Source organism: Haliaeetus albicilla, chromosome 6 (genome assembly GCF_947461875.1).
Source record: "Haliaeetus albicilla chromosome 6, bHalAlb1.1, whole genome shotgun sequence".
Taxonomy (NCBI): Eukaryota; Metazoa; Chordata; class Aves; order Accipitriformes; family Accipitridae; genus Haliaeetus; species Haliaeetus albicilla.
The window spans coordinates 2,205,816-2,218,193 of NC_091488.1; the positions used below are offsets into that span (position 1 = coordinate 2,205,816).

The 12,378-nt window shown below is 45.2% G+C and overlaps 1 protein-coding gene across 2 annotated transcripts in view; it reads left to right on the forward strand.

Annotated features, from left to right (window-relative positions):
- The first annotated feature begins 885 nt into the window (after positions 1-885).
- The window catches only part of SMS (spermine synthase), a 49,300-nt gene continuing 37,807 nt past the window's right edge, over positions 886-12,378 (forward strand). For both annotated transcript variants that reach the window (XM_069784834.1, XM_069784836.1), the window contains exon 1: positions 886-1,050. In XM_069784834.1, the coding sequence (XP_069640935.1) occupies positions 993-1,050 (58 nt within the window). In that variant the 5' untranslated portion in view covers positions 886-992. The remainder of the gene's footprint in view (positions 1,051-12,378) is intronic.

Genomic DNA, 12,378 nt, shown 5'->3' on the forward strand with positions numbered 1-12,378 from the left:
GCAACTCTGACGGATCGGCTGTGTCAAATGACCACCAGCTGACAAAAGCGCAGTTATTACAGACCTGCCGACGTCTGTGCCTCTTTCGATGCGTTTCTCCAGTGAATGGTTTTGCTTTGCTCAGGATGCATGCGTGGAGCTACGCTGTTCAAAACAAGGATACCCTCAGCTTGTGCTGAAAAAACGTTCTTGCAACTTACAGAAATAATCATGGCAGCCCGTCGGATTGCACAATAACGATTGCTTGTAGACCTTTTAATTGCAGAATCGGATGAAATCGCTGATGCCGCGGCACTGTGCAAATTTGATCTCAGCCCTGCAAAGACATTAAAGGAGCCAGGAGCTGGCAAAACGTGTAGTAACCGACCAAGTTAAACGTCGGTCCTATCGTGAGCTGCTTCTAGACGGTGTTTTTCTGGGTTTGTAGCTACACGTGCCTTATGCCAGCTGCGGCTTCAGCACGCTGTCTTACGGTCACCCTTTCCGCAAGGAAAAGATGCCTTTGAATACAAGGCTTTAAAGACTGCCTGGTGGCGGTCCCTCCGAAGGCCCGGGACAGGACAGAGACCCCGGACAGAGCAACCCGGCGGCCCCTCGGCAGAGCCCGGCCGCCGAGTCCTCCATTGCTGCCGGCACCCGGCCGCGCCGCCTCAGGGCCGGCAGGCCGTTAGGGGGATTCCCCCGGGGGCGGGGGGGGTGTGCCTGAACAGAATCCTGAAGAGAATCTGGGCCGAGGAAAGCTGTTTTTCGGACCTAGCGACCTGCCCTCGACCATTTTGAGGCGGGCGCCCGCCTCCCCCTCAGCCGCCTCAGCGACGGCCGCCATTGCCCCGCCTCCCCGGCGCGGGCCCCGCCCCGCGCCCCGCGCGCCCACCCACTCCCCCTCCCCGCCGGCGCCGCTGCAGCCCCCGCCCGCATATAGGCCCGTCCGCCGCACTCCCCGCTCCGCCGCCGCCGCCTCCTCCAGGCATGGCACAGGGCTCTACCTCACTATGGCGGCAGCAGCAGCAGCGCGGCACAGCACCCTGGACTTCCTCCTCGGCGCCACAGGTAACGGCGAGGGAGAGGCAGAGGAAGAGAGGAGGGGGGGGTCTCTCCCGCCGCCCTCCCCGCCATGGCGGTGTGTGGCGCCCGCCTCGCCCCCCGCTGAGGAAGCGGCCCGCCAGGCCCCGCGCCGGAGCGCCCTTGGCCCGGGTTTTCCCCTCTAGATCCCCCCCCCCAGCCCGGCCGTGTGTGTGTGTGTGTCCCCGTCTCCCCCCGCCCGTCTATTTCTCCGCCGCCGGCGTCCTCCCCCGGAGCCGCCATGCCGCCGCGGGCGGCCCGTTGAGGCCTCCCGCCCTCAGCCCGCCCTGCCTGCGCGGCCGCCCCGCGTTGAGGGGCAGCCCGCCTCGGGGCGAGGCGGCCCCGCCGGGGCGTAACGGGGGGTTAGTGCCCCGGTTGGTGACGGCGGCGGGCTCCGTCCGTCAGGGCGGGCTTTCCCCTCCCGCCGGCGGTAAGGGGGACGCGGGCGGGCGGGCGGGAGGTGCCGCGCCGCGGGCCCGGGGGGAAGGGAGGGAGGGAGGTTGGGAGGGCCTGGCTGGGACCGAGCGGCTTCCCCGCGAAGCCCGCCCCGGTTACGGCGCTTCGGAGGCCGGTGGCCGCCGCCACCGCCGAGGAAGGTGCGGGGTGAGGGCGTACGAGGGTCTCGTGTCACTTCGGCGTTTCTCCCGCCTCGTCGCAGAAGCGTGGAGGAAGCGATCGGCGATGGAGCTCGGCTGCGGCGGAGCCGCCGGCGATTTCGGAGCTTTGCTCCCGAGTTATCTGTAGGGGGCACGTTCGAGCCAGAGACCGAGGGAAACCACCACGTTTCTCGACAGCCAAGATGGGCGAAAAGGTTTAGTTGGGGCGGGCCGCCGTGGGGCTCGGCTTGGTGGCGGCCGAGCAGGGCCGGCAGGCAGGGGCCGGCCTGCCTCCGGGGCTCCGACCTTCTGTGTCGTCCCCTTTTCTTTTTATTTCCCTTTTCGGAGGGAGGGAGGGGGGGGGAGGTGTGAAGGCGGTTTCCTCCGCATCTACAGGTAAAAATCTGATCAGTAGCTTGATTTGAGAGACTGGTCCCTGACCCCGGGGGCTTTGCTGCCTGCTGTGCCCTTCCTGGCACTGCTGCGTTTGCATTTCGGAGAGCCAGGAGCAGAGCGGGGGAAGGTGTTAGGGGAGTTGTTCCCAAACAGTGCGCCTTAGGATAGCCTACTGTGTTCCGTGGTGAAAGTCTTCCAGTTTCCATTTTACAGTGAGATTTTTATAGTGCGGCTTAGCCACTCTAATGGTGACCTGATGGCAAACGAGATAGTCCTGCCGTTTTCCTTGTACGTTGTGCTTGACTGATCTAGCCTGAGCAGAATTGGGAAGCTAAGCCAGTCTAAAGGCAATTTTCTTGGATACCTTCCAGCCCCTGCAATGACCTCTTTGCTTATTTAGTTCCCTGAACTATCACGGGTTCAAGGGTTACATCAGTAACTGGTCTTCTGCAGAAGACTCAGAATTGCCAGGGAAAAGAGCAGGACTAGGTGTATTGAAAATATGCTGCAGTTATAGTAGCTGCTCTATGATATAAAAACTGCTGTTAGAGTGTGGTGATGATCTTAAGTATTGTCTTGCTTTCAGGTAGGTTTTCTATTATGTTTTCTTTTACTTCTGAAGACAATGTTTGGACCTGTCTCCAGTCAAGATGGATGTGTGTAAACGGGGGTGGGGGGATGGACCAGCTGTAGAAGTGTTGCTGTGTAGATCAAAAGAGGGAAGAAGCCTTTTTCCCTTCTTATGTTCTATTTCAGCACAATAGACGTCTTGAGTGAGATGTGAAGGACTTTCTTCTACCCGTGACAGCTCTGAAGTTGGCCTGTACTTTTGATGTGGACTTTTTTCTCTCATCTAGTGCTTGTGGCCCAAAGCATCAAGAGTTATCTATAGAGGAAAAATTGGTGAATGTACATTTGTGGTTTGTGTTAAAGGAGTTAAAGTTTAGTGCTGAATCATGGATCATCAACTAGTTGAAGCTTTTACTCTAAGTTACATGGACAATGAAACTTCTGAATGGTCTGAAATCTCATTAAATGGCATTTAGTAAAATGAGATGTGTGGTTTTGGACCTTCTGATCTTAAAAGGATAATGTGATCCCTGTGTCTCAGCTGAAGGTTTTGCATCTTTATGTTTGTGTTCTGGAAAATGCAGAAACTGTTAACTTCTTGGTAAATGCACACTCCTGATTCCTCAAAACATTAGCCGTGACCTCAGTTTTTGACAAATACCTATTTTTGATAGGTATTAATATAGCAGTTAAATTTGCCAGCTTGTAGGAAGGCAAGACTTTAGTCTATGAAAGCAAGTTTGTTCAACAGTTTGTGTTTCACTGCAGTGCATCTTGCAATAACTGTACACGGTGCCTTTCTTTAAGGATCTGCTTATTCAGATGATTTCATCAACCATATATATGGTTCTCAGTGTTCACATTTAACGTGGTAGCTATCCAGCCTTCTCCTAATCCTGAAGGGAAAGAAGGCTTTACTTTTACTGTCCAACATCAAGATTGAACATGACTGTAAAGGATGGGATGGTGTCTCTGAGATATTAACAATTTTCCAGGATCTGTTTGTTTCTCTGTGTGCTCGGTTGTGTGTGGCATGTCTTCATCCTCAGTCTTCTGAGGTCCTCAGGGAGTGAAGGAGAGGGAGCCTGTCTTTGGATGTCAGCGAAAGGATCTGGAGGACACAGCTCTGTGTTAGAAAGAGGGGATTTTGTTGTGTGTTAATACTGGTGCAGCTATCAGCTGCTTGTGCTGCAGGATGGTGTAGGTTCTGGTGGGTCATTCCTGCTGGCTGGCTGACTTGGCATGTGCCAAAACCCTTCAATAGCAGCCCTGTTTTCTTTAGGCAGTCCAACTCCCTTGGTATTAGACTGTGGTGCATGTCACGTACGTTCTTCAGGATTCATATGTGTACTCAGCAAGGATGTTGAGAATGATAACTGGAATAGTAGGCCTTTCTTACTGTTTGCCGTCATCCCTTCTGTAAGGTTGATGGTTGTTGGAGGTATTGTGAGAGGCCAGCAATGTCAATGAAAACATGGCTGTAAGGGAGTTAGAGGAGGAACCAAGTCCTCTTGTGTTGGTTTGAGATGGGGTGGACACAACACCGTCTTGGGAGTGGGGCTGCACAAGATGAATGAAGCTATGTACCTCTACTAAAAGCTGTCAGTTTGAAGAAAACTTTTCAATAAATTTCTTCGTGTACTACAAAAACTACAAAATAGTCAAAAGAAAAGACCATTTCGTCAGTCTTTATACCTCCTCTAATTATGCATACCATCAGTTTTTAAAAATAATAGGCAATTAGATATTAGCAGGGCTGAAGCTTTGATAGCTGGTTAACACAACCTGACCTTCTCTGATGGTCTCATCAAGAGCTGATTAAAGTAGCAACTGTAGAGCTCAGTCCTTTGAGCAGAAGTATCTTGCTTATCTGTGAGATAAGCAGACAACTTCAGCAGGCAAACAGCATAGTGTTCCCTATCCTAAAATGCAAGAAGAGTGCTTTAACATCTATGAAAATGGACACTGATCACTCACCTGCCTTAATTGGGGCACAGCAGGCTTTAGTCATGCCTTTCACTTCTGGGCTAATGACATTTTTGTTAGTCAATCAGAAATGAGGGATTTGAGACTCCCAAGTTAGTTAAAGGACTTTAAGAAAGTATGTAGAGGTTTGATGCCTTATACCTTTACAGAATTGTTTTTAGGTTACTGCATGTTGTAAATCTTCTCATACATGGGAGTGTTTCCATCCACGCGTGAATGTGTCATATAAGCTTAGTTTTCTTGCTTGTTGAGTATTGAAATGATTAATGTTCTTCAGGGTTCTTTAATGAGGGGCAGGGGGGATAATATGGAGACTCTCTTGAGATTTGTGGTTTTTATTTGCTTCAGAAAGTTGCTTTGAAAGGGTAAGAACTTGTTGGAAAATTAATTTTAACTGTCTTAAAGTTTACTGTTTGGGATTATTGCTGGGGGGATTACACAGTTCGTAGTACAGCTGCACAAACAGTTGTGCCAACAGTGTTCAGGGCAAGGGTGCAGATGAGAGAGCTGGTGGAGGAGAGTGGCGATTACGTGAGCTGACATAGTTACTGAAATAAATTCTTATGAAACTCTTGTGTGAATTAGCACACAGCGGGAATGCCAGGGCTGTAGTGCAGGTAGGGCAATGCTTGGCTACTTAGGAAAAAGGATAAGTGGATGTGTGTGTGCACATGGCCTGTTTTTCTTCAAATTAATGTTTTCATGGAGATAGGAAGAAGAGGGAATGACCTTTTGTGGGCTGAGCCTCCTCTTTAGGCCCTCTGTCAGTGGCTTTGTTCCTGTCTGCAGGGTCCACAGCTCTGTTCTGACACTGGGTTGGGGGGGAAGACTTGGTGAGAAAATCAAGCCTGTCATCGATAGGAATACATGTAAGTAAAAAATGGCTAATGGCTACAGTACTTATGCCTAAATGTTGCTGGATGTAGACAACGTATTAAGAGAGATTCTTTACTAATAAATTGTGTGAAAGAAAAGTCTTAACTGGAGTCATGTGTATTGGATTTGACTTGCAAAAACTATTTTATACTTTGGTTAGTGTTTTACTGCGTAACTGCACTTACTGGATATACAAAATTTTTCTTTTGGAGGTTTTTTTTCAAGGGGAGGTACTAACTGCTTTACGCAAGTTAATTAAAATGCATAAAATGTCTCAGCTGAAGCATCCACTATGATTAAGAAAGTGCCATTAACTCTACTGGCAATCCTATATCTTCGACTTTCGGCCTATTTTTAAGCAGATGTGAATGCTGTCAGGTGAAGCTTTATTATGCAGTCAGGGGTGTAAAGATTTAAATAACCCTCACATCCTTTTTTTTTTTGTTTACAGCAGTTTAATGATACTGCATGATATACTCCAGTGTTTGACATCCTTTAAAGTGTAATCACTAGCTGGTCATACGTGCTGTGTTCTAAAAGAATCTTGATTACAAAATGTTCTGAGTTACTCTACTAAATGTTCCTTCAGTACTGAAGTTTTTACTTAAGCTATCAAAGTGTTAAGTACTTGAATTGCTTTCAGTTAAGCTAATATTTTCGTTCTTGTCTTTGTTTTGATTGGAAGTCTTAATGCTCTTCATAGAGCAGGACCACAATTTCATGTGCTTGTTCTTGGCTGTGTTGATCTAAACTTTTGGAGGGGGGAAAGAGTTGACAAGGCTTTGTTTAGTTCTACATCCCTTTGGAGCCTTGTAGTTGAGTTTCCTTACTGTAAGGACTAATTACAGAAATGCCTTTCTGAGGGGACAGTCTTCCAGAAACAGGAGTGTTGAAGAGAACTAAATGATGAGTAGGCATGCTGTATTGGCTCTTCATCTCTGTCTCTGAAACCTCTGCCTGAATTTCTACCTAGGAAAACTCCACACACTGTAGTAAAGGTACTTTGGAATTGGTGCTGGTTTGGTTTAATAAGCAGATAATTGGCAGTTCTAGCTGTTGAGTCATGGCTTATCCTGCACTAAGTGTGGAAATAACAGAGAAACCAGGAAGAGGTGACTGGCATTGAAAACTTGGTGTCTCTTCTAGAGTTTTTCCACATGTAAGTCAATCTTGTGTATGAAGGAGAAAAGCTTAAACTAATGCTAAATACTTGGCATTTTCTAAGATTATAAATGAAAAAGCCTTTGAGCACTTGGCTGTATATAGAGTTATTTTTAAATTAATATTCTCTGTAACGGGCTTTTTTTGTTGCCTAATGTACTGGAGATGCAAGGGCTTTGTTTGTCTTACAAGGCAGATTCTGCTTCTATGACTGGAGCTGGCTGCAGTTAGCAGTAAAAACATCTTAAGTACATTTGAACATATTGTGGGGGGAACAGTATCTCTGAGCCTTGTAGCTCAGTTTGACTGGTTCTGTCAAGTATTGGGTTGTCTGAAGTGCTGAAACATCTGATTACAGTGATAAGGTGCTGAAGATAGGCTTATCTCTTTACTGTATTGATTTATGGTATGTTATCAAAATTTGCTGACTCCTTGACTATGATCTGTATGTGAAGACCATGTAAATAAAGATTAAGTAAGACTCAAGTAAATGCCTCTGGATCTTGCAACTCTGTTATCAGCCCTGGCTAAAGGTGTGTTTGCAGCTATCTTGCAGCTGCAGTTCAGGCGTGGGTCTGTTTTAGTTGTGCTCCCTTAGCAGCCTCTGAGTGGTGTGGGCTCAGCCTGTGCTCTTGGCTGGGCTGTTTTGAGCTGAGCCCTGCAGGTCTCCACAGTCTAGTTCTGACAGGCCTGGACCAAGAGCTGGCCTGCTGTGTGTCAGAGCGCAAATGGGGCTTGTCAGGAGGCGTTAATACAGGAATTAATAGCTTTCCATTTTTAGCAGTAAGGACTGCTGTGAACTCATTCCCTGCTTTTGTTGGTTTCCAGTTTTGAAGATTAAAATGCTTTATGAATGGAACTCTGAAAATACAATTATCTGATTCTCCAGCATGATGTCAAGTACTCAATGGCTGCTTGCTCAGACATGAAGGAACTGTTGCCTGCAAAGGTGAAGGTTAACAGCATGCGAGATGTTTTCCATGAGGGCCTGGTTTGAGGCTGTGGAACAAATTCCTGCAGGAAATAAAGGCTACTTTTGATCTACCAGTATTTCCCATTTCAGGTATACTTCTCTGACCATGCCTTTTTAATAGCAAGATCCTTGGAAGGAGAGAAAAGTACAAATGACAAGTACTAATCATTTTGCTTGACACATTTCTAGAAGATGGTCAGGTACCAGGTGATGAAAGTGGCTTGAGAGATGTAAGTGGACAGGAGAGCTGGCATTATTTGGGCAGGCTGAAGATCTGTTACCAAGTACACTTTCTCTTTTACTGCTTTTTTGGATGGAAGGGCTACAGATAGTTCAACAGGTGATAATGTTTAAAATGTGAACAGTCTTTATATGCCAGTTGATGTACGTTAGTTTATGCATTACTGGGAGAGACGAAGTCAGTGGAGCTGAGGCATTGAAACCACATTTGTTGATGTTAAGGCTCAAGCTACACATCATATGAAGTATGTTTCCTGAGTGCATAAATACTCTGTGTAAAGGTGGTATGCCAAACTTGGAGAGTACCTTTGGCTTACCTCTCTGCCTACTGCTCAGCTCCAATTAATTTGTTGGGATAGTGTTAAAAGAAGTTTAATGAAATGCTGTCTCTCCGTAGCAAAATTAAACTTGACCAAGCAGCAAGTCTGGAAAGAGTGTTGTGAGACTTAAACATTTAAAAGGTGAGAGGAACTGTCTGTGGGTTGTCCAGAACAGTGTGACAAATATTTCATGTCTGTCTCTAGATAAGCAAATGTTGCTTCTGTATTAAAGAACAGTGAATTTGTATGAAGTTGAAAAAGAAAAAAGTTTAAAAGCATTGTCCTTAACTAAACTTTTTGTGTGATTATTAAACAGCAATGTGACTTACAGAATGCCACCGGCTGTTACTTGTGGAGGCCTATAAATAGTTTTTCTCCCAGAGTTACCAGAGAGTGGCAGGACTTCTGGTGAGCTCTTGTGCACCATTGCAGAAGATCTGTATTGAAAAAGCTGTTGTTAACCATAATAGGATATCACATCATAACTAGCTGCAATTAGATGCCAGGTATAGGAAAACTACTTTTAAAGCACCTATTTTATCAAAAATACAGAAAGAAATAACTTGTAAATGTCAAAGTGAATGGGAGAGACTTTTTGAATGTTCTTTAACTCTGCATGTGATTATGTGAAAGGTATCATAACCTGGCAGTTCTTTGCTTTTATCCTCTTTGTGACTTTGTTTTTGAAGGGGCAATACTTAAATAGTTTCTCCTTTGGAGTTGTCCTGGCTATCAGAATTTGGCATGCTTGGTGTCTTAAGCTTTTTTTTCTTGTGGAATGTCCTTGCAGTACTTACCCTACTTAACTGAAAAACATTCCTCTAATAGCCAGCTGAAATTGGTCCCTGAAGTGCTTCCAGCAGCAATGACAGGCTTCTAAAAGCTTTGCCAAAAGCTAAGAAGGAAAAAACCCCTTCTGTAGGTCCCTGTGGTGGGTTCTTTTAAACTTTGCTAGTGTGTTGTGATGCAGGAGTCATCAGGAGTGAGCCTTCCAATGTTGATGAATGCACAAGCAGGAACCTTGTTATTTGTGCAGTAAACAAACAAGGAAAAGTGTGCTTGCAGTGCTTGATTTCAAGTAACTCCTTGGTCATGTCAGATGATAATCAAATACTTGTGCAACTAAAATCAAGGTAGATCTGAAAGTCTTCATTCTTTCCCTTCAAGTAGTTTCTGATCCAGATGTGCTGCAAGTATTTTAACCTTGACTTTGCTGGCTCTGCTGTAGTCAGCCACTGTTGCAGTGAAAGGTTTATTTTTGTCTCTGGGTATTTTATTAATGATGCTCATAATAATTGAGCTCTCCTGTAGGCCAGTGCCTCTGATTGCTTATCTCTTTGCACTGGTACAGATTTTCAGAGAGACTTCTGTGGACAATTTATCCTGGCTCCTACAGGTATCCCTGCAGGACCGTGGCATAATGGCAGAGGCCATGTATACCTGCTGTCCTCTTGAAGTCTGGCTGGTGTTCCTTGTCTAATGAGTGGGTAGAGATTCTGGGTAGCAAAATTTTGGAGACCAGTAAATAAGCTTTTACTACATGTAGTAAAAGTTTAATAACAGAGCTGAGCTGCTTCACTTAAGTGGTCTGTTTTAAGCCTTCTTTGAGTCAGTCTGCATGACTTAATAAAATAATTTGTACACAAGTGTGTGGTGGTGTGTGTAACAGTCCCACAGACAGACTTGTGTCCTCAACTGGTCAGTAGGATTTATCCTTCTTGAGCACTCTTTAAATGCAAAATGGCTTCAGTAAGGCTCTGATTTCTCCCAGAAGTAAAGAATATATTAATTGAGAAGTCAGTCTGTGGACTGATAGGGAAAAAAAATGTGGCTGCTGGTTATAAAATTTATTAATAAGCACTTTCATGTTCACAGCTAATCCTAATTTAGTCTTCAAGTGCAAATGAGCTCTAAATTGGTAGTAAATGCTTTCTTCTGGTTCTTTCAATATGTATGTTGCAGTGATGAGTCTTCATTTGTGCTTGAAGAGACTTGCTAGTCTACCTAGTTTCATATGTGCAATGTGCTTACTTTATTAAAGCAAGAAAATGATTTGTTTAGGTAACATTATATTGGCTTAGTGACTAGCTAAGTCATTTCAAGAGGAATGTATAGTATTTAGCTGGGTATAAGAGGAGAAACTGTTGTGCTCTCAGAAATGCTACAAATACTGCATTAAAGACTTCTAGTGTCTGGCAGATTTGTTATTTCGTGGGTGCGTTTTGTGTGTATTCCTCTTGGCAATCTGAACTGGTGTAAAGGTAGTAGAGGGGAAGAAAGAGGGTTGAATTTGTTGGTAGCTGGGTATCTTTAATACTTTGAGAGCTCATTCTGATTCATGATTGTTTTACCCATAACTTCCAAAAGGATGCTTGGATGCACTGGGTGACTTAAACTGACTGTGGTGATTACATGGATGTGTCAGGAAGTTCACAACTTGCTGGTGTGGCGCAGTATAGCTTGATTTGCCTGTATTTGCTATGTAGCTGCAAGTCCTCAGAGTAGTCTGAGTGTGGGGTATGTTCTGTGGGAACTGTTTAGGAGAAAGCAGCCTTCTACCCTTAATCTTGTGTAATACAGAATAATGAAATGGAGTAAAAGCACAGGGAAGCTTGATGATCTGTTTTCTCATGGATGGGTGAATAGATGACTATTTCCACCTGCTGCCCCTTTTTTAAGCCTCCTGCCATGCATGATTTGTTGACTCCTGTGTATAAGTCGACATGATGAGGTTGATTCTCACAGGTGAAAATTGAATGAAAGGAATAATTTTAGTATAGATTTCTGCTTCCTGCTGTTTTCTGCTTCCACAGAGCTGGCAAGGAGGAAACAAAAGGATTCTTCCGGGGGGGGGGGGGAGTGTGTGTCTGATAGGAGACTTAAAAATTTAATACTGAGGAGGTTCATGTTGCTAAAGCCAGTTGTTTTTCACTTGCATCTGTTAACAGGCAAAAGCTAGCTTCTTTTGTCCTGGGCAGTAATGAAAGCAGGGGCTGGGGGGGCTGTCCTTTCATTCTTTGGAGGTGTGGGTTTATTTTGTGGTCGTTGTTGAAGGAAAAGGGCCAGTTTAGGCAACTGTTGTCATTCTGAACTCTTAGTTAAGCCTGTGATATTTCTGTAGAAACTTCTCTGGATAGTCTGTTTCAAACACTAGTGTGCTCTGCACACTCATTTTCCATGCAGGCAGATGGTTTTAACCAGGACAAAAGGAATGCAGTTCTTAAGTTTTCAAGTTTTAAGAAAAAGATTGCTGTGTAGGAGTTGGTGACTAAATGATAACCAGTTATCTGAAAATGATGTACTGCTTTACCTCTTGCGTGGGGGACAGTGTGAGCTAGTAGGATGAGGCTGTTGGATTTCCATAAACTGTGGTGCCTTTTTGTCTCTTTTTTATTTCTCCATTTGTTTTAGTGCCTAAAGGAAGTCTAGGACATGTGAAATACAGGCAGTGGAGCCTAAAGTTTCTCCTCGGTGCTGGATTTTAAAATTTATGAACATCTTGGCTCACTAAGCATTTCTGCAGCATGCCCCTAATTCTGGACTTTTTTCATGAATAAGATTGAGGTACAACATTGGCATTGGAAAAACGCCTCAGATGAGTCTATGAGTGAGAGGAGCCCCTGTACACCTATAAGCCTGGTTACTGTATTTCCAGTGAGTGGCCTGACTTGTCTCTGGTGGGCTTGGGGCCAGAGCAGTCAGGTATGCTGCTGCAGCAGGTTGAAGGCCCAGCCTCCTGCTGCCCTCTTCTTGAACTGCCCCTGGGACCCCACCTGGCTGGAGATGAAGCTCTCTTCTCAGGTGTGTTCCCTTTATCACTTGTATCTGACACCCTCCTGCCTTGTCTCTGCACATTTCCTGTGAGGTTTCTGAAGAACTGGAATTGATGGGTAGAGTATTCATGTGTGAGTTTCAGACTTTCACAACACAATTACTTATATTTTGAAATGATTAATTTACACAGCTCTGAACTGAAACAATAAGCCAGTCATTCAGGTTGCTGTTTACTATTAGCATATTCTGCATATTGGCTACTAATGTACACTCTTTAATGTGTTCTTAATGAAGCAGTTCACTTGATTTTTTTTTTTCCTTCAGCATTGTCTATGGAAAGTGCAGCTACCAAGGGAAGAATACATCAGAGATGTGGAAGCATATATAAGTGCTTTGTGCCCTATTGTTTCAGTTGTGTTACATT